We start from the raw sequence: 25,638 nt of genomic DNA, 5'->3' as shown, positions 1-25,638 counted from the left end.
AAAACGCAGCTGTTGATAGGAAACATAATTTGTGTCAGTCTGGCACTTGTCTTGTCACCCTGCCCCATTTCCTGGTTTAAAGTCCATCTGTTTCGCGAAGAAGCGAAACCAGTGCGAGGCTTTGTCAGCTAAACTGAATCATGGCTGCCGTGCTGCTGGCGCTTGGAGTTCTTGCTTTTGTCATTCTCGTCGCTGCCTACGTATGCTGGAAGAGATGGATTGGAAAGTTGAAGCAGTTTAAATCACCTCCGATGCACGTCTTCTTTGGTCACTCACTCTTCTTCCCTAGTGACCCATCTGGTAAGTTGTAATTTCCCTGCCACAAGAGAGTTGTTGATAGAAAACATCAGTCGGTCTTTGCAAGGTTACGTGTTTCTTTGAAAATCAATATGTGAATGAAATAAAATTATTTTTTTCAAACATACATTTACGTTACATTACATTACAAAAATCGTCGGGGCCTCGTCCTCCAACAAGCAGGCTGGATTTGGACTTTGACCTTCCGCTCTATGTTTCGTTGCACAAAAGCTACCTGAAGAATACACTCATTTTTTTATAAGAAACTGGCTATAAGAATAGAGTACTGGACAGTCAGAAAAAATTAAGAAACTTCAGTACTCAAAGCAAAAAAATTAAGAAACTATTAAATCGTGATAAAACTGAGAACAGCGAAATTTTGTAAAATCCAAGAACAAGATTGCCCTGTTGGCCTAGAACTTAAGACACAAGGGATGAAAATATACTTCCCGTTTTGTTTGCAATCCATTTTGTATTCAATTTAGAGGTGAATGCTTTAAAAATTTGACTTGACATACAAATATTTCAGAAGTTTTTGAAGACAGAAGCTTTAAAAAGTAAAGGTATTTTGATTTCAAATCTGAAGCCACCCCTAAGCCTGACTGCATTCTTTGTCATCTTTTTATCGCAATAAAAACAAATACATAAAATTGAAATTGATCATTGTTGAGATGGAGGCAAAAAACATAATGTTATTGAGTTGCCTCCACACCAAACATTACAAACATTCCAGAACTTTTCTTAATACACTATAAATACACAATACAGAACAACACAGCATGATATAGCACAATACCATACAATACACTACGGTACAAATACAGTACAAATACAGTACAAATACAGTACAAACACAGGGGTCATTCCTTGTCAATTCAACATGGTCTTGACACCCACCAGCTCAGATTTTCTTCATTTTCATTTTGCAAATACTGTACAAAATGCATTTTTTGTCATGTGGGGAGAATGTATTCTCTGCACAATCTTTGCAAACCTGTGTAATTTATATAATCCAGAATTTATGTTCTTGCTGCAAAAAAACTCAAAATGCAGCCTGAGAAAATTAAAAGTAAGCATTTACTTTGCATCAAAAAATATGGAAACAATGCCTAAAATGGCAGCTCTCAGAAACCAAGTGCCTAAGCTAACAAGTTTTCAAAACCGAGGTTCAGGGCTATGGGGTTTTGGTGACAAGAGCCTCCAGTAGGAAAACATTATTCCAATTTCAATGGCATTTGCATGAAGTAAATTTGAAAGATTATTTTACTGCTTTGTTTTAAAAAATTAGGGAAACATTGATTCAGTACTTCATAATTATCTGAAGAACGTTATTAAAGGATTCATTAGAAAATTTCATAAAATACCTAGGCCAAACTTATAAAGCTAAATCAATTAAACCTTTATACATTCACCTTTGTTCTGACTATAAATATATTACTGATATAATAATTTTTACTGAGGTATAAGGTTTAAGGTGATAAATGATGATATCAGGTGAATTCTAAGGCTACTGTTTAGTGATCAAGATAGTTAGCTTGTTCAACAACATAAAATGTTTCAATGTAGATTATTCTACCATTAATTTCTAAGGCATAATGAACATAAAACTTTTTGCTTTCATTTTTGATATTTTGATGTGCTTCTATAATCAGGCACCTCAAAGCGTTGAGAAAAGTGCGGGTTCTAAAATTGTGGGGAGGCTAATACCGAATAAAAAGAAGCTTTTCTGATGGTTTTTCTCTCAATATTATACATTTTTGGCAAAAATAGGAGTGTGGTTAAAGCCTCCCCAGCACCCCTGCTCGGTGGTGCCTTATAACGAGCAAATAAATGATGAGCAGAATTCAAGATAAAACAGTCACTAAAATCAAAGAACAGCTCACTATTTGTCAGAATTGAAACTTTAAGAGTCAATTGTACTGCCACAATGATCTTCTTAGTTTTAATTCTATCTACTTAGTTATAAAAAAGCTTGAAGCGGTTTTCATCAATTTTAAATAAGTTTTCAATTTTTCTTCAAAAAAGTGACACTTCATGATCATCTCTCATGATTACTTAGACAGTACCTGAAAAAAATTGTTTCGAAGCAGTGCTTCAAAGTTTTGCTCAAATTTTCCCCTAAAGCGGCAAACCAATCATTAAATTATATTTTATATCTTAAATTCAAAGGAATGGTGAATGCATTTTCCTACCATAAACAATCAAATCCAAGCACTTCCCCTCAAATCTGTTTTTGAATTTGGTCAGCTAAGGCAATTTTGAGCTACAGTTCCCATACTATTGCAACCCTATATTTGAAGTGACAGGGTCCTGTATAAGCAAGTATTTAATTTCTTTTTCAAAGGGCAACACCTAATCCAGTCCCAAAAAAGTAATACAAACCAATCCCAACCCTGCATAGGTGTCAAGATTTTTCCCCTGTATGTGTTAGGTCTATTGCTCTACTGTTGTCTATGTTGTACTTTCTATTGTTTCTTGCTTCTCAAATAAGTGAGACTCATGCAAAATGCATGGGACTTGGTAGGCCTGACCCAGTTTCGAAAGATGAACACCCAATATATTTGTTGGAGTGTTTTTGCACACAGAACAAAATGTATATGTCTCTAACAGATTGAGCATGGCTGGAAATAGAATGAAGTATACAGGCTTTTGTGGGAAAAATATAGCACGGCTAACCACCGCATGCATAAAAAAATACAGGCGTGTGGAGCCGTGTGGTTGCGTGTGAATTTTTTTAGCAACAATTTATGGTTATCATAATAGATTTACGCAGAAATTGCCAACACGACAATGATGACACCAATTCTTAGCATCACTAAATACATTTTAACAAAAACGTGTTTTTCTGAAGATTTGAGCAAGCTTCTAAACAAGTATAAACTGAACTTATTCGATATATCAGCAAAAAACGGCACTACAGATACATAAAAATGTTTGCCATGTAATAAGCAGTTTTCATCAGCTTCGATAATAGAGTCATTGGGGGCGTGCTGTTATCTGGCTGTAATGACCGTTTTTGTGTGTAAATCCGTGCCCCGAGGCCCCTTGGTTATCAAGCATCACAGCTATTTTATTTACCTCACTGGCCAGATGTCAATACTCCATAACGAAAATCCATAAAAGATAATGATGGGCAATTTTTCATTAAATCCAATGTCGCCAAAATCTAAATTTAAAGCATAACGAAGTCTAAAAAGGGGGCTATATTGGGGTAGCAAAATCCGAATATCTGCTACTTTTTATCGTATAATTGGCAAATCTGCTACTTTCGCTAAATTAGCGATCGAAAATGGAAATCTTGTTCACAACACTTAAAATTCGAAGACAAAAATGTCAAGTATAGTCTTATTTTATTTGATTGTTCACTGAAATGCCATAAAGCTTTGATAAGGTGTAAACTTTTGCACAAAACTCTTCTCCATTTTTTGCATCATAAAAAGTGCACATTTGCTTATGTCTGTTTTGCCGATGATAATAATCATTCTCCCGAGAAATAGTGATAAATATACACCGCGAATAAGTAGAGAATGTTTAGAGAAATAACGGTGAAAATGTTTAGAAACGTTCGTCATATCGAGGAAAATCATGATGAAGGGACATACAATTCGGTTCGTAATAACGAGAGTTCGTTATATACGGGATTCGTTATACCGAGGGGATTTGTATGGCGTTCGGCATAGGGGGGGATCCAGAGCAAATTTGAAGGAGGGGCAGTTGCTAGTAGGGGTGCTGAACAATTTTCAAAAATTGGTTGCGAGAGTAGACTGTATACAACAATTTCAGACACCTTTTCAGAATAAATAACATAACTTTGAGGTAATCCTTGAAGCAAATTAACCTACCGGTCCACGAACCTTTTTCATCTGATTCTCATTCTTCAAAAGGGGCGCACAAAAGACTTGCTTCAACTCATTGAGGGAGGGGCAACTGCCCCTAGTTGCCCCCCCCCCCCTTAAATCCGCCACTGGTTCGGCAGAATCTATGTGGCCAGAAATATTTCTGAAATATATCATCCTGTCGGGATTCCACTGTAGATTGATCTTATGATTTTTTCAAAATCTTATATTTTATCCGCAATCCTGACAAGGTGTTAAGCCTTTTTGAAATGGCATGAAGTAATAGAAGCAAGGAAAGATTTACATTTAAACCCGTCTCAAAAACCAACAAAACCAATCATTGATCGAGAATTTCGCTCTCAGAATAAAATAAGGCGTGTGATGTTTTGCACTCCTCGGAAGCAGTAGGCGTGCGCGTGCAATCGCACGCCTTTCCGACTAAAGCCTGGTATATTGCAGGTCTTGCCATAAGACCTTTACCAGTGGAGCAGTTAACAGCTCTCCTAGTAATTTCCAGGTGAGCTTTTTGAAGGTAAATAAGAATAGAAAGAAAGGAACTTTGGTTTCAAGGAGAACAATTTGCTTTTTAGAACAATTTTGGAGAGCAATATTGAGTTCCCCTCCGGCATTTGACGAGAGCCTGGGCGGCAACAAGAGCTATGGCTTTTTTCAAATGGCCAGGCCTGATATTGCTATTTTGAAATTTTCATATAATCAATTAAGAAGAAAAAGTATGTGTGCCAAAAAATGATCATATGAACTTTAGCTACTTCTTTGACAATTAAAGTCAAGATGCTTATTATGCAACAAGCTTTCTTTAAAGCATGGCCTAACAAATGTCTAGCCTGCAAGACCTCTTAGATGGGTTCAAGAACCTTTTAAAAAAATCTGTTGTTAATTTTCAAAGTATTTTATCTTGATTCTGAATTTTACTTATCCTTAGACGTTTGTTGACAATTTTTCTTCCTCTTTTTCAACTATAATCAGCCCACTGTATGCCCCATGTACTACTGACTTTTAAAGGACAATATTTTCAATTCTTCAGATAAAATTACTGCAGAAACTTTGTCAACGTTCTCTGCGTATCTTTCTCGGTTTCAAAAGGCAGTTTAAGCTGTATATATTTCCATGGTTCAGAGTGACAGAAACGGGCTATGCTCGAAACGTCATTATTTATTTAAACAAAATTTTCCTGGCACAATTTACTTACAATGATCGTTATTATAGCATTTTATTGTACCGCACGCAATCTAGTATATTTATGGAATCTTCCAAATGACAGGCCTTCCTAGGAAAAATGTGCGATTGCACTCGCACGCGTTGGTACACGCCTCCCCACACTGGCAAGTGCGTTTTATCGCACGCCTGTTTCATAATTTAAAAATGCAGTGCTTACATTTTTTGCCCGATCAATTTCCCAAATCTTTCCGACTTCCCAATAACTAGATTTATATGGATTGATGGCCTTTATCCGTTATTTACGTTTTCAACTTTCTCAAATTGACCCTGGTGTTGATTTGAACACACGAGCTTTATTAAGCTATTTCTTTTCGTCTAGTTTCGAAACTTTTTCCCTGTTTAGTTTCGAAACTTTTCCAAACTTCCGATGCGTTTGGGATTGGTGAGTAGCGACAAGTGTGACGCCGTAAGATTATATTTGATAACTTCGTACCATATTACTTTATAGAACACCACAAATTATCTTTAAATATGAACTATGAGTTAGATATGTTACAAAGCGCGAGCTATGGCGAATAAATGATTTTAAGTTGTGGCTAATACATTTCTACTTTTTGACACGGGTCATCAAATTTAGTTTAAAGGAAACAGAATTACAGTGATTCGACGGGGACAGAGCCTGTGCTCAAGTTGCCATATCTCAGTCAGGCTTTGAGACATTTAACTGATTTCACACATTTAGAGATCTTTCAGGTTATGCAACCCAAATTATAAATTGTAAAAGCAGCTTTTGTACCATCATAACATTGAATTTGCCAAATCAGTTTACTGGTCAAAATTTGCATAAACCGGGAAGCCCTTCCTGTGTAACTGGCCCTCTCGCTGATTGAAAACACCATTTGTTATTTTTTTAAATCAGAAGTTTAATCAAAATTTTTTAGAAAGTTCTTCTTAATTCCTTCTAATTTACAATTCCTCCTTTTTCCATTTCCAATCGGCCGGAAATCCCGAAGAAAGGAATAATCCTGTAAAGTTATCCGTCATCTCATCTCTGCATCGAGGCTCGCTCCGCAGAGCACATCTTTTTACCTTCTGATTAGGATGTTATCTTTATAAGGCACCACGCAGCGTTGAGAAAAGTGGGGGGACTAAAAAAAGTGGGGGGTCTAAAAAAAGTGGGGAGGCTGTAACCGTATAAAAAGAGGCTTTACTGGTAGTTTATTACTTAACATTTGGCATTTTTTGCAACAAGTATGGGGGCTAAAGACCTCCAAGCCCCCCCCCCCCTCCGCTCCGCGGTGCCTGTTTATGGCTATTCCACTCGCTCTTGACAGTAATAAAAAATTCACATATATGTTACTTGTACACACCCTAATCCATCGGTTTTTCCGAGCACCTTTTTAACTCGTTCATTGGGCAGCAAGAACGCAACATGATGGATCCTTAGACCGTGCTTCCTCACTTAAGAAAGACCTTACTACATTCAAAGAAGTAAAACCAAAGACTGTAGGAACTAAATGGAAGTTTGTCTCTTCTTCCAACCGAGTTCTTGGGACCAAACATGTCAACACCACTTGCAAAATACATCGAAGACGAAGAATTGAGAAAGCTTTTTCAACGCCCTGAGAACTGCCCAACGCTAAGTGTCCCCACCATAAACTCCGATCTTTTGGCCCGTAAAATGGCTCAGAAAGCCAAGCGTTTGCTTACTAAAGGCGTAACAGGGGTTATTGCGGTCAAAGAGACACTCCTTAAACTGAGAACGCACCTGGATACGTTTCCAATTTTATTCGAACGTTTTTCTAAAGACATGATTAATGACATAACACGATAAAATACCGGACACATCTTTCTGATAACGAGAGCTACAAGCCTGACACTCATTGTTCTCAATATTTTAAATGGAATGACCTTATCACTATTAAAAAAGCTTTGGAATTTTATTTGTTGTATCGCATATCTTCTTATCTCTAAGAGCTGCTGATGAAGGTCAGAGATTGGCTTTTGGACAATGACAAGAAGGTCTTACTGCTTCTTGGACCTCATCCATTTTTCTTAACAGCAACTCCTGAGCATGCTATGGTAGGCAAAACTGCTATCACCATTATAACTCTGTTGAGGCTCCTCTCTCTTTTAGGTTCCTTTCTTTTAACCCAGCTCTTTTCAAAGTCCCCTCCCTTCTAAACCTTTTCAAAGCCCCCATTTTTTAAAGCCCCTTCTCTTCTTAGTCCTTTCTCTTTTAAGAATCCCTCTCTGTTAACCACTCTCTATATTGACGTCTCTCTATATTAATTCCCCTTCTCTATTAGTATATATCAATTGATCTGATGATTCTAATAATGATGTTTTATTCCAAGACATGATCATCAGACATTATTGTTATGATTTTCAGACTATATCTTGATCGAAACATGATGAGAATAATCATTTATATTAGATAAAGAACCTGATAGTTATTTCATAGTATTTTAAACACAAAAACGATTATTTCATAGTATTTTCAACGCTTCTCTACCAAGTCCCTTTTCTCTTAGCCCAGCATATTTAAGCCCCCCCCCCCCCCCTGGTACATCAAAAACAAAATACAACCCCTGGTCTTGATAGAGTTTCTATAATACTTTTTCAGCCTTTTGCAAATTTTAGTTGGGATATCTGAAATGTTTTTGCTTGAATATTAACAAGAAATAACAATTCATAATTTAGAAATCCTGATGCTCATATTTGCATTGCATTTACTACTTAAAGCATTGGATTTTATGTGTCAAAAAATTTTTTATTGCGACAATATCAAGACTGATGTTTTGAGTAAAACCTTCAGGAGACTTATAAAGAAAAATGCAGTTTTCAATTTGCTAATTCTCAATTTACCTTATTCAGTAGATGAATTACATCAAACATTTCTAAACTTAGAAATGTTTGAGATATTGTGTAATTCGGATGTTTTTGTCCCTCCAGATTCTTCTCAACAGCAATAGAATCATTACCAAAAGCTTTGAATATTCTTTCCTTGTCCCATGGCTAGGCACAGGTAAAGCAGTAACCTTCTTGTGTTCATGCTTAATTTTCTTTAAGTTCCTTTCCATACGATTTGGGAACTTTTTCCACATACTATTAAGGTAATTTCACATTGCCTAATTTCACAGCATATTTTTGGTATTATGTTGTTGTCTTGCACTTCTGTTTAATACATTATATATCAGATATTGGAAATAACCAGCAGTTTATGTAAACCTTTCTTTGTTATGTACAGTAAACTCCCAATAACTCGGACCCCTGATAACGCGAACATTCGCTTAGTCGAACCGATATTGCACTCCTCTTGCCCAATACATTTATATAAAAATGCCCCCGATCATTCGAACATTTACTTTGTCGAACCATTTATTGGTCCCCTGGAGGTTCGATTGTATTTTATTGTATATTGCATGTGAGGAGACAATTAGACTTGCAACTAACCGCTTCTAAATCATGGTGTCCTTTGTTTCCTTAAAGAAATTCAATATTTGATCTCCATTTTATTTTAGGTCTTCTGATCAGGTACGTCAAAAATTCTTGAAATTCAAATGCTGTGTCACTAAATTGAGATTCAAGCAAACATTGTAAAGCATTCTATTCATGGTTTTGAGAACAAAAAGTCTCTGTTTACAAAATTTTTCAAACAGTTTTGATTAAAAACACCAGTCTATAAAAGCACCTATCACCCACCTATAACAACCTCTAATGTTCTTTTGATATCTTCCTTTTATCTCGGCTTCTTTTTGTTACTTCCTTATCTTTTCGTGGTCTTATTTTTCCTGTTTTTTGGCCTTGCTTTTTATATTCGGCCATTCCAATAATTCTGGTTCGCCACGAAATTTATGAATTTGCTCTCCGCTGTTGATGTAACTTTTGTCAATAGACACTTTAGATTTTGCTCTTGCCTGCCTACAACCAGATCTGCACGCCATCCTCTCGTTAGGCCAGAGGATTAAGCCAAAAAACCTCTAATTAGGCAATTATTAAAATATGTATGCAACAAAAGCTTCTTCCTTCTAAAAAACAATTAAACCTACCATTTCGAGAGTTAATATTCACGTCAGAAGATTTTGTACCCTTGGTGCCAGCACCTTTTGTGGCTCTGGCATCAAGGGTAAAGATTCTAAGCGAGTAGGCATTTTTGGGAGAAATGTAAGCCATGTGATATGAAATTTATGGTAGTCTATTGTAACGAGTTAGTGTCACTTTAGGCTCTGGTGGACATTTAGAAACCAGGATTGAGAACTGAGATTCAGCAATAGATGTTGTTGCGAATTTTTCAATATCTGTGAGTTTTTCTACCTTGATTTAAAGTACTGGCAACAAATGGAGAAAAAGAAGAAAGTTGTTGACACCTGCGTTTCATTATGGGATTCTGAATGACTTCGCTGAAGTATTCCAGGAGCAAGCACAAATATTCGTTGAAAAACTCGAGGTTCGGATTTACATCTCAATGTATTTATCTGCTGCTTATCAGCGATCCATTTCTTTTTTTATCCCGAGTTTGCATTATTTACAGTTGATATTTTATATTAAGATTGTAATGAATTCCAACCCAGTGTAGAACGAAGGCCAATTAGGTAGGTTGTAAGAGCTTTTAACCGAAGTTTCAGTCCATTCGGAAATAATCTGAAATCCGCGACAAAGCCAGGGGAGGAGGGGAGGGGGCAAATCTAGCCACATTACCCTAAGTCTTAGGCAAGGGTTAGCTCGAACTGCCTTGATCTACGTATGGAACGTATATCAGTCTCAGAACATTGTACATGGCAGACAAACAAGAAAATAGGTCCTTTTTTAGGACTTTTGCCTTTTCTTATGCCTATTCTTTTTTTCATATCCGTGTCCCTTTCCCGTTTCTAGATCTTACTCTCTTCTCAAGCCTCCAATTTACCTTGTGATTCATTGAGAGAACTGAACAAAAAAGCAAAAAATTAACCACGAAGAGTCTTCTCTATGAAAGCTGTATATCAAATTACAATTTTATTCTTTTTTTGAAAAATAATTTTGGATTCAAATGCTCAATTAAGCAGTTGCAGAAATTCGTCTGTTAAAATTCGTATGTTTTCATATGCGGTACATTTCTTCTTCTAGCCATTGGCAGATAGTGGAAAAACATTCAACATATGCACCTATGCAACCAACTGTGCATTGGACATTATTTGTGGTAAGATATCCTGATGAAATCGCGATTTTAGCAGTTGTGACTGAACTAGATACTGCTACAAAGATTGGGTGTCATTTCATTCTGCTGTTTAACAGAAGACACTTGTGGGGACTAAGTGAGACGGCGGCTATAGCAAAATTAGAAGCTGAGATATATTGGGCATCTTAAAAAGGGATAACGTTGTTCCATAAGTTTTGGCTTGATGATAAGGTTTGCAAATATCTGGTTGAAATCGATATCAGTGATGGCCTTTGCAAATAAGGTGAACCACCATGACTCTAAGTAATGGATCTTAGATGGAGATCAAATATATTGGGTTTTGCAGCTAACGATGATAACGTCACAATTAACTCAAACTCAATGCTAGAAGTCTTGTCGTTAAATTTCACCAAAATGTTATATGCACTGCACTTAGTTTATGATAAATGATGCGAATTAGTCACAAACTTTAGCAGAGATAATAGTATTTTGAAAGATTGAAGCTACTGAAGTGAGAATGCGAAAGCAAAAGCCTTTATCAGATTATATAAAGTATAACAGATACAGTATTCAGTTCATGGGATGTGTTTTTTGTTTAGGAAATAGCTGGTTAATTGATTTATCCAGTTAAGCTAGTAGGTTGCTAAGTCAACCAATTGGCTGAATTTGTGTGCTCCTGAAGAGTGATATTGAGTACAAGGGAAACAAATTGAGGAAAGAAATGGCAACTATGAATTGAAAACTGGTCTACAATCTTTGCCAAAACCTCTTGAAAAACGCAATAGAGCTCTCTTTCTACTTGTTCGGACCACCCAACTTCCAACACCTCACACCAACCCCATTCACCCCGTAAGCAATGCTGATTAGAAAATTGTTGTTCTTATTTGACTGCAGAAAACCTTGCATATCCAAAACATGTTTATAAAGCATAAACGTAGAAACATTCCACATTGTTTCAGAAAAAGGTGGGATGCGTGGAAAGTTTAGGGAAGTTTTTCAATTGTTTTGGGAAGGATTTAGATCCCTTTTTACAAACACATAGACACAATTATTCACCTATTTATGCACATCTAAAGTGTCATCGATGATAGATTAGCAGCGAATGTAGATTACAAATCCAAAGAAATTTTGAAAATCCATGGTAGAAGTGATATCGCTGTTCGTTATGTTACAACATCCAAAAGATAAGATGGTTACGAAAGAATAATAAATCTACCACGGCGTCACTGTTCCAAAATAATGTTCTTTTCTTGGGACAGTGTGACGCCATAGAGATCTTTTACCAATTGCAACTTTCCGCAAAATACTCACCCTTTCAACTTGCCAATAAGCCCAAACTTCGAACATCTTCCCAAAAAACAAAAACAATAGAAATCAAAGCTTGGTGTGGCAGCTGAATTTTTTTCCATTGATGTTCTGTACGGTCTTCACCTGTTCATTAGCAACTTTTCTGTACACAGACGCATGTTTTGATGATGTGCATTTCGATACTGGTGCAAAGCACTGATCATAGATTTTCCCACAGCTTAATTAGTATCACGGCATTATGAAAAAGTTTCTGTAAGAATCACAACTTGTTTACATGTTAAAAATTAAACCTGCAAGAACATCGTAAGCTTTGTCGTATTTTTGTAATGTTTTTATTTGGAGTTCGAAAGGCGTTCACGTTTTATAAAAAATAATAGACAACATTGGCGAGAATTCTCGGGTTGATGAATGCTGTGAGGAAGGAAGAAAGGTACTGAAAAAACAGATTTTGTCTTTTGAACAAATAGAAAACACAGGTGATATGCTAAGCTTCAATTTTTTATGTATGTCAACTGTATATTGATTTTTAAGAAAAACAAAAAGTACTCGAAAAACTGATTTAAAAATCGTTTTTTGATTGGGTAACTCGTTAGCGATGATTGTGTACACTGCAATCTTTCAACAGCCTAATGAGCAGAGAGTAACTTTATCAGTACCTATAGTTTTTCTCTTAAATCTGTCCCATGAGTAGTCTTTTCAATTTTTTCAACAGTTGATCTTGTTTCAATGGATTGATTTCGATGACTGGTACAGTGAATATGTTTTCAAAATTTCATAATTTGGACAACATAATCTGGATAAAAACCGTGAAAACTCTCAAATTGCCAAAATTAGTTACTTCTTTTTAAAAGTTTGTTGACTTATTGCAGCCAAAGACTTGTAGAATAACAGGGTATGCGGAGACATTGTGCTCATTCGCTGTATTTCACTCAAAACTAGATATATTCCATTGTTATTCTCACACTTTTGACTTTTATAAAGTTCTCCCAGGTAATATGTCTCAACTTTAGGAGAGGATTTCAACGACACAATTTTTTGCAAAATCATAATACACCTTTTTATACAAACTGGTAATTTTCTTTTACTAACGTGTCTCGGGTTTTTACTTAAGCAAAAAACTCATGAAAACATTGCTTATGCATGGACTGATTCCATCCAATCCTTTTTCTAGATGCAAATTCATTTCATATCTATTTAAAGTACTATAAATTATTAATGTTGCAGAAACAGCCATGGGTGTCAACTGTGGATCACAACACGACGCAGAGGCAGAGTATCCTAAAGCTGTTTTGAGGTACATGTTGGTTTTTGCCTTTTTTATCTTTTTTGTCCAATTTCTGATTGATATTATGATAAGTGCAGCATATACCAAAAAATTGAAAACAAAGGTCCTGTTGATTATAACATATTCAGCTATGATGATTGTTGTAGATAATTTGAGAAAATTTATTCCCCTTTTGGTCATCATCCTGTGTTTTGGTCAAAATTCTTTACTTCGAATTGAGTATTGATTTTGTTGTGTTTCTGTTTTATTGCACTCTTTTTAAACTTTCATAATCTGATAAACTTAACACCCGCAACGATTTCGATCCTGCTACCAAAATACAATTTTTGTAGTGGGTCACTTTGGTATAGGATCCCTTATATGAAATCAAATTACATTTGTATTGGGTCACTTTAGTAACAGACCACTTTGATATCGGATCATTTTGGTATCTGATCACTTTGGTATCGGAGAACTTTGGAATTTGATCCGTTTGGTGTAGATCATTTTGGTATCGGATCTCTTCGGCACTGGCTCCATCTGGCATAGATCACTTTGATATCAGAGCACTTTGGTATCAGATCTATTTTGGTTTCGGGTACTTTGGTATCAGATCACTTTTGTATCAGATCACTTTGGTATCAGAGCACTTTGGTATCAGATCACTTTGGTATCAGATCAATTTGGTATCAGATCACTTTTGTATGGGGTCCCTTTGGTATTGAATTACATTGATATCGGATCACTTTGGTATCGGACCACTTTGATATTGGATCATTTTGGTATCTGATCACTTTGGTATCGGAGAACTTTGGTATCGGCTCCATCTGGCATAGATCACTTTTGTATCAGAGCACGATACAAGCCATTTTCGACCCTTCTCATTTCTGTGAAAAACATGCCCGGTTTAGCTTGATTTCTCATGTACACACGTTTTGCAAAACCGAGTGTGCATCGATACGACCCAAATCTTGAAGCCTCATGTAACCACTCATGAAACCACTAATTTTTTTTCAGTATGTGTGCTCTTATACAGAAACGTCAAGTAAGAGCATACCTTTGGCCAGAGTTTATTTACAGTTTGACCAAAAGTGGCAAGGAACACAACCGTGCGGTCAAAATCCTTCACAATTTTACTTTGAAGGTATGAAAAAACTTTCTCATTTTTTTCAACTTTTCATAATACACAAAGTGTTTTTCTTTCAATTTTTGGCTTTGTTAGCGTAATTTGTGATTTGTTTCTTCTGTGACAGAATTTATATTTTTCTGCTTATTCAACAGTAACAGATGTATAGAGTTACGTTTTTAGTCAAAAGTTTGAAATACCCGTCCTAGAAAGAGCTTTAAAAATGCAACGATAAATAATTTTTTTGGTTTTTTGTTTTATTTTTACAAATGTATTTATATATCCTTTTGTATCTAACCTGTTGATAGTTTTTTCTTGTTTTATTTGTTTAAAGATATATAAATACTTCAAGCTAAATTTTTGTTTCACAAAAAAGCAGTAATGCTATATAGAAATATGCTTTAAACAGACAATGACAAAAGAAAATTGATTAATTTTTCTGGAATGCCTTTCATTTTTTCAATGAGGAGTCATCAGCGTATTTAAAGATATAAGCCTTTCTGTTTAAAATATTTAAAGTTAGTAATACTAGAAGTAAATCTTGATGGACAGTTTCCATTCACTTTGTTCGATTCATCGTTTGAAATTATTTATGACTCTGTTCGAAATGTATCTTTTTCGTATAGGTTATCAAAGAAAAAATAAGTAAGCGGAAAATGAAAGAGGAAAAGGTTGTTGAGAAGAAGCGACTTTCTTTCTTGGATTTATTGCTTGATTGTCACGAGCGTGGCGAGATCGATGTTGAAGGCTTGAGGGAAGAGGTCGATACTTTCATGTTTGAGGTACGAAAAAGTTATGTTTTACCGCACGAAACTTTACAACACGAAAAATCTATTTGAAACTTTAAAGCACTAAAAGCAACATGCTGTCACTTTCCTATAATCCTACTGACTGGCAACGCAGATTTTTTATAATTCTACCAAATAGATTTAACTTTTATCCTTGCTTAGAACAAAAGTTAAATATTCGAAATTTCGACAGTTTGAAAAAATCTTTCTCTTGAAATTTGAAGACATCGGACGGTAATTTTATGCTGTTATTTCATATTATTCTGAGTTTGCATTCTTTAAATAAGCCTTTTTCAACTCAATTTGGACTGGTGGTCGAGGGATACAAATGTTTTTAACACTAAACCATTATTTTTTGCGTTTTCCTTAAAGAAAAAAACCAAAGCTTTGCTTTGTATGACGAATTAATCTAATTTCACCTTACCTTGCTTTTAAGTATGTTTAGCCGATAACTTTTTAGATTAAAAACTACACATTTAGTCCAATTTTACAAACAAATTATTGAATTTGGTTTTAATATTCTTTGATTGCAATATATTTTTTTCAAATTTTCCTACTTAGTATAGAATCTATATTTCCTGTCTGCGACTTTTTAAGTCGCCTTGTTACAGATTGCTTCACACATGGTTATGTTATGAATAAAGAAGCGAGAATAATAGGACTTTCTCATTAGAATTTGTTTGTTTTCTTAACATAATTTCCTTATTTTCGCTGAGCCGTTAGCAAAATTTTTGCTAGTGAAGAATTGTGACAAATGCGTCAATGATATTTTTAGGGCCACGACACCACTGCGTCGGGCATTTTCTGGTCATTGTATCTGCTTGGAAGACATCCAGAGGTACTCAAGAAAGTTCAAGAAGAGGTTGATAGAGTTTGGAGTAAGCATTTAATTTATAGACAAATGTCAGTGTATATTTGATCAATGAATAACAGCTGACTCTCAGTATCAGTTTTCTAACTTTGCTTGTTTCAGTAGCAGCAATGCTGCGTGATAACCTAGTGAGTGACGTGTGTTTAATATTTTGCTGCCACGGACATCCTTGGCAAAGATAATTCAGATTTCAACTTTTTTATTGATTCCAGGTAACCAAGGAAGCAAATCTTTTCTTGACCTGTCCAAAGACCTAGAGTACCTGACTTGTGTTATCAAGGTAATACTCCTATTTCTATCTAACAGTTTTAATGAATTTGCGTCAATGGAGTATTGATAATCTCCTTGTCTTTCCAAAAGCTTATGTTGTCACCTAGACTTTCTAAGGAATAAATCGCTATTTCTATTAAAGTGGGACCTCTGACCTGATTTGAAGACATCGTCAGATAGTTCGTTAAACAACTCGTCAAAGCTGTAACAGAATCAAATATTCTTTACAATACACTTCTCAATATATTCTTTATTCACGCGATGCACTAATATGTATCATTTTCGCTATATGATTCAATTTTGAAATTTTACTGTACATAAAACCGTAATGCAGTCTCAGGACCATCGCCTTTCAGATTCCCCTTTGTGCTTTTGTATGTAATGAACGTTTAAGAGCGACACAGTCTTGAGCTGAAAAGTAAAAAGATTTTTGAAATGATTAGATTCAAACTTCCGTGGTTTTTTCCTACTACGCACTCTTAGCAAATATGACCTTATGCGAAAGTTTTAAATTGCAGGAGAGTCTTCGTCTTTTCCCACCTGTTCCATTATTTGCAAGGGACACCCAAGATCCTGTCGACCTTGGTAGGGTTGGATGAAGTTTACTTTTTTATTCTGCGTTTGAGGGATACACTCTTTTTTATAAGAACAATTTTATAAGAACACGAGCCTCTAAATTGGTTAGAATTTAAGAACATCAGCTCCGATAATGAATAATGTTGAACAATGTGTCATCTCAAAGCCGAGATGTTTGTAATCTAGGGAGTCTTTTTCGGTGCATTTTCGAATTTGTCATCAAATAAAAGATGCTTCACTCACTTTTTTGCAAAAGAGGCTTGTACACGTACATTGAGCAAAATAACTAGCAACTGCACTGCTTACACTCTTATAATTTGAGAACAAATAAGGAACAACCTAGCCTCAGGTTTTCTAAAAATAATGAACAGCCAGCCTGAGCTTCAATTTACTGGTTCTTATAAAAAGGAGTGTAGGTTCGAATACAGATTCGTGTTTGAGCTCAGTTGTAAAGAGAGCTTCTTTCGCTGCAGAGTCACTTTCTTTGAAACGCGAATTTTACCGGCCCTTTTTCAGCTGAGGTCAAATTAGTCGATCACAGCACTTTTTCTTCTTATTTCAAGATGTCTTTTGCACGTGTTTAAACTCATTCAATTGAGACAGAAATGGCGGGAGCTAGTCTTAACATGCAATTTAGCTTATCTTCATCCGTAACAAATATTTTCTGATTGTAACAGCTGAAGAAAGGCTAAGCGTTTCAGGTCAAGAAATTAAATTATCAACCACTGGAAAGAAATTGTTGTTATTTCTATTTTAATTCGCAGCTTTGTTTATGTATTCGAGTTGAAATTTCAAGGTCATTCAACCTGTAGCATGCTTAATGTCCCAAAGCTAGACTTTCTTCCATAATAAAGCTTGTTTCTAGAATTGGTTCCCACTGGGCGTCAAAGTGGGTTCAAGCAGCTACGTTTGCCGTCTTGGGAGACGAGTCCAAATTCCTATTGTTTACGGCCATTGTTCTATCCATTTGTCTGAACCAATGAGAAAGTGCACCATATAGGCATGCACATTAGGGGGATGGCAAAATTCACATCTAATGGCGCTTCACAGCATTAAAAAAAATAATATATACCATGGTTGCATATATAAACCAGGGGTTCGTTCTCACTTTTCTTTTGACACCCATTTTTCTTAATTTTATTCGTCTTTTGATTCGAAACAACATTTGCAAATGACAACATTGACTTTAACTGCGCATGTGCATATGATGCAGAGTTCTGAAAAGCTGACGGTCTTTCAGAAATGCTAGTTCGTCTCCAAAACAATACAGTTTTTGATAACGATATTCGACAATTCAAATTCAGATGATATTATTTAGTAATAAAATAAAATCAATACAAACAGGAATAAAATCATTATCATTATGAATTAAAATGTATTATCATTGTAAATGTATTTCCAGAACGTTGAACCTAGGGATGTTCTATCAACTTTATGTAAAAATGTATATGTATTGCTCAATTATTTCATGTTGATCATAATTTGTGCTTTAGGAGACGGCCTAGTTCTTCCGGCAGGCTCAACATTTGGAATCGCAGCGTTTTTACTTCACCGAAACCCTGATTTCTGGGATCATCCTGATGACTTCATCCCAGAAAGATTTCTGGTTGAAAACTCCATCAAACGCCACCCATTTGCATATGTACCGTTTTCTGCTGGACCAAGAAACTGCATAGGTGAGCTTCTATTAAATCGTTGTTCGTGTTTTTTTTAGATTCTACTGACCAGCAATAATGCCAATTGTAGATTGGCCTAGCTAGTGCCGCTGCTGCATGGTCTGCAGTATTTCTTGGAAATAATTAGGGTACTTAAGCACCCTTAATCGCCAGCCTCTGCAATCCTTGCAATCTTGTGGAACAACTGCTGCTACGCATCCTTTAAAACTTCAATGTCAGTTTATAAGTTTATAATATAAGCGGCTTATCAAAGAATTCCAGTTAACCTTTGTTTGAGTGTTTAATTATTTTTTAAGTCTGTGAATTATATTTAAATTTTCTCTCCTGGCCATTTCGATATCTTTTGAATTCACGTTTTTTTTAGGCCAAAAGTTTGCTTTATTGGAGGAGAAAATTGTACTGTCAAACTTTCTGCGCCATTACGACATTACCTCGCTTCAAAGTCCTGATGACCTCGATCTTTCTGCTGAAATCATTTTGCGTACCCAGACTGGTTTGTCAGTGAAAATTTCAAAGAGAAAGTAGAATGTTGAAGCTGCTATTTTGAAGTGTATGCCATTTAAGATAAATACCAATTATACATGATTGTATTTGCAGTTTGCTGAATTAGAACATGAAAATATAAAGAAATCTATAATTATGAAAAGTTTTAGAAACAGCTACAGTGACTAGATGCTGCCTAGAGTATGTTTAAAAGTAAAGAGGATGCTATAGATTAGATAACGCATTTACTTACGAATGATTTGGTATATCATCCTTCTCCACGACCTACATGATTTTTCATGTAATTTTTATCATTTTCCAAAAAATAGAATTTTATGGTTTGTTTTACGTACAAAACTTTTTTTGCTATTTGGAAAGTGTTGTTTGGAAGATGATTGTTATTGAAAGAAACATAATTGAGCTGAGATTAAAAGCTCTTTTCGAGCAACAGCAGGCGTGTTTTGTTGTTTTTCTTCTGATTTGTAATACATATTATTTCCCGGTGTGTTCCTCTTGACAAAAGCTACTCTAGTGTTGCTGTATCTGCAACACTGTAAGATAAAATTGGCGCCAAACGCAAAGATTTGGAAAACGTTGAAAAATGGCTGTCTGAAATTCATTGAAACAAGAGGCCATGGTTGATGTCTCTTTTGAAATGTCTTAACCAAAATATGCAGCACCTGGTCAGCCATCGTCTTCGTGCATGGTTACAAAGCTGTTACCATACATTTTGATAGAAGTGCTAGACACCAACAATCTTGGACATAAATGGAGACAACTTATACTGGAGACAAATATTTCAGAAAACATGACATGGCCTGGCTATTTGTTGGGAAAAAGCCAATGGGTCAATAAAGTATCCCAACCTTGTCAAGTTTGTTGGTTTTCTAGCAACATTCCCCTTTTTGAATGCGCCAGTGAGGAGGGTTCCAGTCCTCTAAAACTCATGAAAAGTGACCGAAGAGGCTCCCTCAAGATTGCATCGCTAGTCTCCTGAATGCAAAGAAGATTTTTGCTGAAGGTGAATGGATCCTTTTCCACAGACTTTGTGCCAACCATAGTCATCCTGGCCTTTCTGAATAAATGATAGCAAATGCAACTGAAAATAAAACATTAAAGAAACAATATCTTTGCGAGCATTTTAGAAGTAAGTGTTTACGTCATCATTAGTTTTTGAAAAAGTGTTTTTCTATGGTTTATAAAGAGCGTACGATCACTGAATTTCTGTGTCAATCAATCGTCATATTCTTGTACCTAGAGGAATTGCCGCCAGGTTCCAGATAACATTCGCCAGGAAAATGTATACCGCAAATCCTTGAATACGCCCCCTCGTATAAGCCCATCTCGAATAAGCCTCTACCTTAAGATGCCAATTTTGCATTTTAATGAGCCCTCGTGTTTGCTTAAAGGAGAACTTACACACAAAAGCGATTTTCTCTAATTATGGGCAGAATTTGTCGCTTCAGTCATTTTTTTATGAAAGAAAGGTCAAAATTGAATTCTCCAGTTTCTTATCGCTGTGGAAATTTCAATACTCTTTTTTTAAGAGTTTCGTAACTTTATTTATTTATTTTTTAAATAAACATTTATTTTAAGAATGGCTTCCTATATTTTTTCACGAGAAAAATTTCCTAAAAGAAATTTATCTAAAGGATTTAAGTCAGAAGAAATGACATTTCAGTTGAATAACTTGAGTAATACGGATTTCTTTACATTGTTTTAATTTCTTTCACGTCTTCTCAATTTGGTGGTCATACATCCTCACTCATAGCTACTTTTTGAAAGGATTCTTGCTGCATTTTTTGCCCCTTGGGGTAACTTCAAAAGTCAGAGAACTGGGGTGTGCCATTTTGAAACATCAAAGCATACCTTGAAATGTATAAAAATTTCCAAAAACCATACCCCAAAATTTAGATACAATATGAAGTGCATCCGCTTAAATTGAATTCAAAAGTCCATCAACTCGATCAAGTGAATGAAAACATATTACCTTTCGTTCAAGAATGATATCCCCAAATGATTTATTTTCTAAAGAATCTTGAATGGATGGGGGGCCTTTTTGTCACTGTAAACCTTGTCTCTGTTTTTGTCCCTTGTCTCTGTTTTTGTCTTTATTTCCAAACAATATTTCCTATGATGGAAAAAGGTTAAAACTTACCATTTGAGAGCATTAACTTGAGAGATCACTGTATGGTTTATCAGGGTTGTAAGAAAAAATTGTCTGACGAAAATTAATCAGAAAAATGTTTATTTGCTGTCAATAATTCTCCCGTTCCCTCTTATAGTTTTTTGTATGTTTACATGTCTCACTAGGTAAGCATATATTTTTGTTTGAAATGATTCAAATTCTCCTATTTTTTATTGAAAAGAGCTGCTGATGAAAACTATAAACTGGTAGCTATTATGAATGTTGCAGTTATCATTGAATTATCTTCTTCATCCAATCTTCATCTCTGGTGCTCCAAGCCATATAAAGTCGATCCTGTCAAAGAAAAGGGAGAACGTGTCCCCCCCCCCCCCCCACTCTTGCGCTGCTACTGGACAAACCATGCCTTTAAATGCACTATGCTTAGTGAAATCTACGCACTTAGAAATTGTGACCTATTTGAAACAAATGACATACTTTGGTGCATTGATTTCTTGACATAGTGGAACATTGCAGCAAATCTTCGAAACATTGCATAAACCCTAACTTTACAAAATTGCTTAATCTTTTGCTTCTGTTCATTGTTCTTTTATTGATACTCAAATGTTCCTGCTTTATTGCTTATCTGTGTTTCATTTATTTCATTCATAGTTGATTTGTCAATGCGTTTGAAAGAATTCTAAAACTTTGGAAGGCCTTTCATATTTCAACATTAAAATCGATAAAACTGTGAGACCTTTTGATAAAAGAAAGTTTGAAAATATTTCTTCGAACTATCTTCCGTTAAAATCCATTCCAAAAGCTGTTGCTGGCCATTCCTAGACAGCAGCGGTTTTAGGGACTGCGGGGCCCGAGACCAAAAACATCTGCGGCCCCTTGTTCTTTACAATTTCTATTTTTCCCCTTCTGGCTACCATAAGGGCGGGACTTGGGGCCGTGACACCCCTGGACCCCCCTTAAAATCTCCACTGACTCAGAATACCATATCTCTAAAACTATTTTTGTCTCAAACCATACTGGCTGCCTTAACTAAACACATTCACGGTCGTCACATCTCACAAAATACCCTTCTTCGTCCCAGGATATTGCCGACAAATATTGTTATTCGTCATGAAATCATCATGATGAAATCGTATTTCTCTAAACATTGATTTTTTAAATAAATTTGGTGGGTGTTCTTTAAAATATTACCTGCAATTTTCAATTTTTATAGATATTTTTAGCAATCCTTTGTCACTGAATTACAATTGTCAATTACACAACTATTAGTGCTTTTTAGGCCCTTGCAGAAACTGGTGAACCATTCAACATCTGCAGCTATGCAACCAACTTCACTCTAGACAGCATATGCGGTAAAAAAATTTGCAGGTATATTTCTTTGTTGTTCTACGTTGCCTTTCCTTATTTCAATTCTGAAAAATGTTTCAGGGCATATAGAAATTTGTAAAATTATTTTAATAAAATATGTTGGACACATGAACTTAAAATGTTCAGATTCTAGCAACTATGGATTGCCAGAAAGCATGCAGGGATTTTAATCTATTTGAACAGTCAACGATAAGTTTTTTCTAGCCAATTACGCCACTTATATTTTTCTAGACACATTTTAACTTTACGAGCCAATGTTTACAAAAAACAATGTTTACAAAATGTCTGTTGAAGTTGTAGATATTAGTCATTAGAGATAAAAAGCTTTTATTCAAATTGTCAACGAGCTGTCACTTAATCTTATCGGAGAAGTCTTTGCCTAGATTCATGTTATCATCATTTGGTAGCTGAACAATAACTTAATGCTGGTACAAGCGATTTACAGGAAAATTCATTACTGTTTTTCTAACTGCATTGAACCATATTTGATATTTTAAAAAGCACCGATTGCTTGGAAAGCTAACTTGAACATCAGTGCTATAATCAGGTTCTTCGTTGCTTTATCGTATTTCTTGGTTTATCGCGATATTTGCATGGCTTTATAGATAAGCTTTTGAAGACTGTTGTCGGGTTCTCCTATAGCTGTCAAGCTTCTAAATCTGTATTGAACCATCTTACAAAATTATCAACTAAGGCTGTTATTGTTAGAATACATGTAAACCTTTTTGCGTAATACGCGAAAAAGAGTATTAGTTGTAATATGAACAAACGTGACTCATATGGTATTAGGTCGCTATCATCAACGGGTCGGTATTATTAACAGATCGGTATCACAATTTAAATTTTGTACTTATAGAAGATAAGAATAACGACGTTTGTTTATCTGGTCGCCATCATGGAAGATATTCATGTTTCGGACGGCCCTAACAACCTCCTTACAAGTCGAAGGTTCTAACGGAGTTACTCTTTGTATGTGCATTAGCTTTCGTTCTTTAAATAAATAGCTACCCCTTTATACGATTGTATTTTAGACTACCAAATTTAAACGTGATATCGTGCATTCGACTTCGCAGCATGTGTGCTCAAGTACAGCACTGCCAGATACGCATGTTCTTTTGGCCAGTCTTTGTTTACAACTGGACCAAAAAAGGCAGGGAACATAACCGTACTATAAAAATCCTTCACGAATTCACTCCCAAGGTAAGATTCATTTGAAGCTCGCTCGAACTCTTTATCTAATGAAAATCACCTGCTTGCTAAGATATTAATTGATAGTTTCTCAAGTTATGAAATATAAGTAATTATATCAATGTTTGTTCACCTTTTGATAAAGCATCCATGAAAAGTTACTAATACAGAAATCTATGCTTGCACTCTTTGGGATATCTTCTCTTTTCCTGTTTTGTAGGCAAGGGCTTATTCCGAGAAGAAATCTCATTAACTCTTTTTGATATATTGATTGATGATGTCAAACTTGTGTTGTATGCTGGCGGTGTCGTTGTTAAGACGTAGGACTCACTTTCCAAAGACCGTGAGTTCTAGACCTACACCTACAAATTGTGAGTACAGCACCCTTTGGCAAGATTTTATCATTTATGTTGCCCCCCTCTGACCTAGAGTATAATTTGGTACCTTGTTCGTAGCCAGGAGCGCTGTCTGCAGCTACACCCTGCCAACTGCTCTTGAGCATAGTGACCAAAAGGTATTGTTTAATGTCGGTACAGTAACCCTATACTATGAAGAGTGGTTAATAACAGGCAATAAAACCAGAACTTTACTTCACTTTTCCTGTATGACATTGTTTTTGCTTCATTTGGATAGTTTACTTCTGACGACAGTTATGATTTACCCACGCCTCGAATCACAGCAGAATTATCTTCTTATAGGCCATTAAGGAAAAGATTTGTAAACGAAAAGAGAAGGCCGAAGATACCGAGACGAGAAGACTTTTATTTTTGGATATAGCATTGGACTGTCATAAGCGTGGTGAAATAGATATTAAAGGCTTATGGGAGGAAGTACTCTCGTGTTTGCGGTATGCACAAAAGGCGAGATTTATTGCAATAAAACGGCTTCTAAAACTCTAGCTTTTCTTCTCATTTCAATTTGATTGTTGTTATATCAATACTTATATATGCTTTAAGGCATCCTGTTTTCATTAGTTACCATCTTCTGCTCGCATTTGCTTTTCATGAAGAGGATTAATAGAAATATATCATTTGAAATCGTTTGCATTTCAGGGACATGACACTACTGCCTCCATCATATTCTTCACGATGTATCTTCTTGGTTGACACCCAAACGTTTTGCGAAAGGCTCAAGAAGAAGTTTATAGAGTCTGGAGTAAGTAAGGTTTCTTTATATCTTTTGATATCTATTTTAATACTTGTCTTGTGTTCTAAATAGCAATCACATTTTCTGTAAATATCATGATGTTTAATGTGAACTACGTAAGTCCTATGATATCTAAATAGATTACAATTTATTTTTTCGTTTGACAAAAATCAATTTTTGTGGTCAATTCTATAGGTAACAAAGGAAACAAAACTCTTCTTGACATGGCAGAAGAGTTGGTTTTTCTAAGATGTGTTGTCAAGGTTGGTCTTAGCATCAAACAAATTTAAGCTTTTTAATTTGGTATTTCTTACCCAAATAGAGTAGTGAAGTGATAACGCCATATTTTCTTGTAAATATTTAAATTCGAACCACATGATTGATATCGTGGTAAATTTTTTATATAATTTAACTGAAATTGCACAGCTCGAGGTATTCCACTGGGATTTTTACAGATATACTTCATGTAAAACGACACTAGAACAAGTTCAACTCAATAAAAAAACAGGTGATTGTGTTTCTTTTTAGAATTCCTCGCACATGGAAGGAGATGATGGCCAAGCCTTTTAAAGCTACCCTAGCAACCAACTCTTTTCTCTGCTAGGTAGGAAATGTGTGACTGCCCTTAGAAAAACCATGATTTATGGTTCATTTTTGGTCGTTATTTTTACAAGGGCATTCAGTAAGGAAAGTACAATGCCGCAGCCGTATAAGATTGAAAAATCAAAAAAATGGGACGGCAACGATTTAGCAATCTTTCCGCGAGATTTTATTCAATATTCGATACTACTTAGTGTTCTGAGACATGAAATATTTCAATCGCAGGAAAGCTGACTCCTCCTATTCCTTTTATTGCAAGAGATACAGTGGCTGACATCGATTTAGGTATGACTAATTACAACCAGGCAGATATTCACTTTTTTGAATTAAAATATAGGTACTAGCATTTTCGGTCCGT

At 35.5% G+C, this 25,638-nt stretch overlaps 2 protein-coding genes across 5 annotated transcripts; both read left to right on the top strand.

Annotated features, from left to right (window-relative positions):
• Window positions 1-128: 128 nt before the first annotated feature.
• Window positions 129-19,282, top strand: LOC135689581 (cytochrome P450 4V2). Its single transcript, XM_065206858.2, has 14 exons — window positions 129-300; window positions 7,288-7,394; window positions 8,268-8,340; window positions 8,837-8,849; window positions 9,642-9,762; window positions 10,419-10,491; window positions 13,003-13,072; window positions 14,060-14,186; window positions 14,795-14,950; window positions 15,732-15,834; window positions 16,040-16,107; window positions 16,616-16,682; window positions 18,167-18,349; window positions 18,714-19,282. The coding sequence occupies exons 1-14, from the start codon at window positions 141-143 to the stop codon at window positions 18,872-18,874; spliced, it is 1,482 nt and encodes a 493-aa protein (XP_065062930.2). The 5' UTR covers window positions 129-140; the 3' UTR covers window positions 18,875-19,282.
• Window positions 19,283-19,424: 142 nt separating this feature from the next.
• Window positions 19,425-24,865, top strand: LOC148960251 (uncharacterized). 4 transcript variants are annotated; one of them, XM_089116280.1, is made up of 4 exons: window positions 19,425-19,979; window positions 22,258-22,330; window positions 23,420-23,546; window positions 24,233-24,865. In XM_089116280.1, exons 2-4 carry the CDS (start codon window positions 22,326-22,328, stop codon window positions 24,431-24,433), a joined length of 333 nt encoding a protein of 110 aa, XP_088972406.1. In that variant the 5' UTR covers window positions 19,425-19,979; window positions 22,258-22,325; the 3' UTR covers window positions 24,434-24,865. The 4 variants fall into 4 exon arrangements, with proteins under 4 accessions (XP_088972406.1, XP_088972405.1, XP_088972407.1 ...); XM_089116279.1 differs by having other exon boundaries at window positions 23,378-23,546; XM_089116281.1 differs by having other exon boundaries at window positions 22,248-22,330.
• The last annotated feature ends 773 nt before the right edge of the window (window positions 24,866-25,638 follow it).

Source organism: Rhopilema esculentum, chromosome 5 (genome assembly GCF_057945365.1).
Source record: "Rhopilema esculentum isolate cy_ngs chromosome 5, ASM5794536v1, whole genome shotgun sequence".
In the NCBI taxonomy this organism is placed as follows: Eukaryota; Metazoa; Cnidaria; class Scyphozoa; order Rhizostomeae; family Rhizostomatidae; genus Rhopilema; species Rhopilema esculentum.
The sequence above is the reverse complement of the archived record's forward strand: the minus strand, read 5'-3'. Positions and strand labels throughout refer to the sequence as shown.